This window comes from Phoenix dactylifera, unplaced genomic scaffold, assembly GCF_009389715.1.
Source record: "Phoenix dactylifera cultivar Barhee BC4 unplaced genomic scaffold, palm_55x_up_171113_PBpolish2nd_filt_p 000332F, whole genome shotgun sequence".
NCBI lineage: Eukaryota > Viridiplantae > Streptophyta > Magnoliopsida > Arecales > Arecaceae > Phoenix > Phoenix dactylifera.
This window is the reverse complement of record NW_024067795.1, coordinates 54,628-59,435: the sequence shown is the minus strand read 5'-3', so window position 1 is coordinate 59,435 and position 4,808 is coordinate 54,628. Positions and strand designations below refer to the sequence as shown.

Below are 4,808 nucleotides of genomic sequence, written 5' to 3'. Positions count from 1 at the left end.
TCTTATTAGGAGTATGGGACTATAACCCACCCTTGGATTAATGCCAAGTGTCCAATCCTTGTGCTCATAGATGCATGACATGTGTCTATTTAATCAATTGATTAATTTTCTAATCATATTAGGATTTCTAATCTCATTAGGAGAATTAATTGATTTGGGAGTATGCATCCTACGACGCCATGTGGACTTTAAAATCCGCATAGTGTGAATATGACTTAAGTCATATTCATCCTACGACGACATGTGGTCTTTAAAATCCGCACAAACCTTGGTTTAATCAAATTGACCCAATCATGAACCTAAATCAATTTGGGTCGAACCCAATTTGATTTGGCTCATTAAATAGCCCAATTGCAATCCAATTGCAATCAATTTCACTTAATTCTTCTTCCATTAACTCACTAACACTTAGTGGGTTAATTCAATCACCAATCATATTGATGATTGATTTCTATTATGATTCCAAATCATAATTATGATAATCTGACTAATTAAATCCTCTATGTGTGTGATCCCGTAGGTTCTATTCTGACTGGTAGTGAGAAATATTGAGATCTCCATCTCAATATCACTGAAACTCCTTTTAGTGGACTGAAACGATTTCAGTTCTACTCTTAGGGTTCACTGATCACCAAGTGAATGCCTTCGAGTCTCACAATCCACTAGTGACGCCTAAAGTATGTGGTGGCAACCCAGTAGAATAGAATATCTGAACCTCTTGGTGCAGTTAGCGTATGATACAGTCCCTCTATCATGGATCCCGACGTGACAGAAGTTATGGATATCTCGTCAAACTCCATCGTCTGTCATATGTCAAATTTATACGATTTCCAGTTCGAGATATGGAAAACTATTTTTCCAAAATATCTGGCCAGAAATTTATCAAACTCAGTCTCATAAATCACATAGGATCACTCCTAATCTATCAAGGTCGATAGATCCCATCTACATGTAATCCTATTCCAAAATGAACCTACTGCAGCCAATTCGCACTACAAAGACCCGAATGACTAGGGCCCAAGTTCACATACTCGTCAAACTACAGCAACCTCACAGTGAATTGCTGAGGCATCGCAGGTCAAAGGTTCAGTTATACAACTGCAGCATAAGTAGTCACTGATGAGTGGATAGACATCCATGTGACTACTATCTTTGGTCACGCTCAGTACCTTGTTCTCTAACAAGTACTTGCATAATCACTCCAGTGTCTCTACACCGTGGACTCGAGACTCGTCCATCTGATTAAGTGATTTGTGCACTAATCTCAGCGGATCGATCACCGTCCCTCGTGATGGATCCATTGATCAGGAGCATTTAGAAATTAATCTCTAATGACACATGCCTCAAATTCTTAACTCGAAATTATGTGTCATCATCTATTAATTTTTTAGACAATTTATGGACACATACAAACATGAATAAAAAATAAATTGCCCAATCTTATTTATTAATAAGTGTTAAATTACAAATTTATGCCCCAAATTACAAATATGCGTCAGCCACGTTGGCTTCTAGGGCATACTTTTAACATATCATGAAGTTGGTTTTCGACGGTAGCATATTCGATACTTTTGCGATTTTTAAGAAAGTGTCAGGAATAAAACTATCGGTACTTTTTGTTCCCCGATACATATATTAAAAGGCACCAATAATCTCTAATTTTTCTGTAGAATAACTTAGTTAATTATTAATCGTTGGACGGAGAGCACGAGTAACACGAAATGTTGACTTCGGAGGATAACTTAGAACCATCGCATCCATGCCAACCACATCACGTCATCTTATTAATACTTATCTTGTTCCACGTGGAGGATATATCTTTAACCCCATATATATTGGCAACCAGTGCTCAGCTACAGTAGGTAGAACGCAGAGGAGCATGATAATATTAAAATCCAACGATGTACGTGGAACCTACCTTCCGCCAAAAGATGGAAGGGTAATGGTAATAAGAGGACGTGGCATGCAATGGAAGAGGACAAAACTGTTGGGCTAAATATTAGGTGGTAGTTGGCTGTCCATGTGCATTTGAGAAAAAGGTGAAAGGTGTTTTACATTAAAAAAATAACACATTCTGCATGCGTGAAATGCTCAAATTTTTTACGTCGGAATGGCTTTGCCATGCGTCTCCTTGCCTATAAATAGCTATTATCAAAGAGAGTTAGAAGATCGAGAGAAACTAGCTGGCGAGTTTTTGTTCTGAACTAGTCCTCTACAGCATTATTTTTTGAACCGTACAGCCTGTTTCAGTGAATGGCTAGCAAGATTGGGAAACTTGCAAACCCTCCACCTTGTAAGGGAAGGCTGGTCACAGTGCTTAGCATCGATGGTGGCGGTGTAAGAGGCATAATCCCAGGAACCATCCTTGCCTTCCTCGAATCAAAACTCCAAGTAAATTATATTTCATCTTTCTTAAGCTTCTTCTTTCCTCCAAACTTCTATATGATCTTAATGGGAGATTGGTGGAAGCAGGATCTTGATGGAAAGGATGCAAGGATAGCAGACTACTTTGACATCATTGCTGGAACAAGTACAGGAGGGCTAGTGACCGCAATGCTTACGACTCCCAATAAGGATAATCGCCCACTCTTTGCCGCAAAGGATATCACCAAGTTCTATTTAGAGCACTGCCCCAAGATTTTCCCTCAAAAGTAAGTAGGACAAGTTATGATTTACTCCCTTTGTGATCATCATATGAATAAGCAGCAATTGAGAAACAAAAGATTTAACCTTAATTTGTAAGGCATCATGCATGTTGATTATGGATCTGACTGTAATAGGTGTGTCATATATAATTACGAATTGCCCATTCTATTAGGGACTAAGAGATAAAATTTTACTTTTTGCAGGACTGGGATTCTGTCTTCAATTACTAAGTTGTTTACTGCAGTCACTGGGCCCAAATATGATGGGAAGTATCTGCACCTCAAAGTACGAGAATTACTTGGTGAATCAAGGCTTCATCAAGCTCTAACTAACATAGTTATTCCAGCTTTTGATATTAAGTTTCTTCAGCCCACCGTCTTTTCCACCTTTGAGGTATCAGTCTACCATCCCTCCATAACCTGATCTCCTTTCATGCTTGTTTAATGAAGACATCATTTTTTTAAGTCTCATTTTCCTTTTTGTGCGCAGGCAAGGAATACACCTCTGAAAAATCCTCTTCTATCTGATATATGCATTAGCACATCTGCAGCTCCAACCTATCTTCCTGCCCACTACTTTGAAACAAAAGATGCCCAAGGAAACAAACAAAGCTTTAATCTTGTCGACGGAGGGGTTGCAGCAAATAATCCAGTAAGAGTTTATAGAATGATATCATCTTTTGTAACACAACAGACTTCTAACCGTATAATCCAATAACTTAACAGACATTAGCAGCGATGAGCCAAATTGCAAAGGAGGTCTGTGTGGAAAACAAAGACTTCCATTCCATCAAACCAGTGGACTATAGCAAATTCCTTGTAATCTCTCTTGGGACCGGATCAGCAAAGTTGGAAGAGAAGTTCACTGCACAGGAGGCATCCAAATGGGGTGTACTAGGATGGTTGTACGACAGTGGTGATACGCCATTGATCAACGCTTTTACTCAAGCCAGTGCCGATATGGTTGATATCCATTTATGTGCAATGTTCCAAGCGCTCGCTTGCAGGGAAAACTATCTTCGCATACAGGTAAACTTTACCACTTTATCATGATGAGCAAAAAAGAAAAAGAAGCTTTTCCCCTGTTGCGGCAAGGAATATGATTATGTTCACGTTGTTAAATATTAGGATGACAACTTGATTGGAAGCACATCATCTGTGGACGTCTCAACAAAGGAGAACTTGCTAAAGCTTGTGCAAATTGGGAGTGATCTTCTCAAGAAGCATGTGTCGAGGGTGAACTTGGAGACTGGCTTGTTTGAGGAGGTCAAAGGGGACGTAACCAATGAAGAAGCGCTCACACGTTTAGCCAAGCGTCTCTCTGATGAAAGACGGTTGAGGTTTGGGGAGATGCGTGACAACTGATAGCATGGCTTAGCCCTGCTTTGCAATGGTTTTTAACCCACAATATGTTTCCGTTACCAAGGTGTAATTTTAAGTTTGCTTGGAGCACAATAACCTCCTAATCCTGCGACAGCTGTGTGTTTATGTCGAAAGGAGAGGGGAGGGGGAGGATGGAATGTCTAAGACTGTGATTTGTTGGACTAGATAAAAGGCTATCGATCACTGGAGAATAATTATGGGAATTTCTCAGAGTATTCATCATTAGGAAAAAGCTGTAAGTTTGAACAAGTTCAATAAATTTGCCAGTAATGTAGTAGGAAACCTCACTAAAGCTCCAATTATTTGAAGTCACTTGTTGCCGTTGTTCTTCCTTGTATAAATAATATGGTAAAATATCATGCAACTCGTGCTAATAAATAAATAGCTAACAAAATTTATTAATCAATTAAATCTGATGTTCACCAACTTACATTATAAACAACTTATACCACATATAAACAATTCTTTTTGTACAGAATATTCATATTTAAAAAACCACAAGTTTGTTCGCAATGGAAGTTTGGTAAGCCTCGTGCCCTTAAACTCTGAATTATATATATATATATATATATATATATATATATATATATATATATATATATATATATATATATATATATATATATATATATATATATATATATATATATAAGCATGTATGTATGTATGTATGTATGTATGTATGTATAAAGCTCCAATTATTTGAAGCCACTTGTTGCTGTTGTTCTTCCTTGTATAAATAAGATAGTAAAATATCATGCAACTCGTGCTAATAAATAA

General features: G+C 37.8%; 1 protein-coding gene across 1 annotated transcript; it reads left to right on the top strand.

The window, feature by feature from the left end:
• Positions 1 to 2,172: 2,172 nt before the first annotated feature.
• LOC120105643 (patatin-like protein 2) lies at positions 2,173 to 4,315 on the top strand. Its single transcript, XM_039118301.1, has 6 exons — positions 2,173 to 2,391; positions 2,473 to 2,651; positions 2,850 to 3,039; positions 3,136 to 3,297; positions 3,372 to 3,674; positions 3,774 to 4,315. The coding sequence occupies exons 1-6, from the start codon at positions 2,254 to 2,256 to the stop codon at positions 4,008 to 4,010; spliced, it is 1,209 nt and encodes a 402-aa protein (XP_038974229.1). The 5' UTR covers positions 2,173 to 2,253; the 3' UTR covers positions 4,011 to 4,315.
• The last annotated feature ends 493 nt before the right edge of the window (positions 4,316 to 4,808 follow it).

What these genes read in the sequence shown, in the direction of transcription:
- LOC120105643 (XM_039118301.1), top strand. Translation starts at nt 2,254, where the DNA reads ATGGCTAGCAAGATTGGGAAACTTGCAAACCCTCCACCTTGTAAGGGA. An exon ending in TCCTCGAATCAAAACTCCAA is followed by an intron (nt 2,392 to 2,472) that starts GTAAATTATATT and finishes TGGTGGAAGCAG; the next exon opens with GATCTTGATGGAAAGGATGC. An exon ending in GGGTTGCAGCAAATAATCCA is followed by an intron (nt 3,298 to 3,371) that starts GTAAGAGTTTAT and finishes ATAACTTAACAG; the next exon opens with ACATTAGCAGCGATGAGCCA.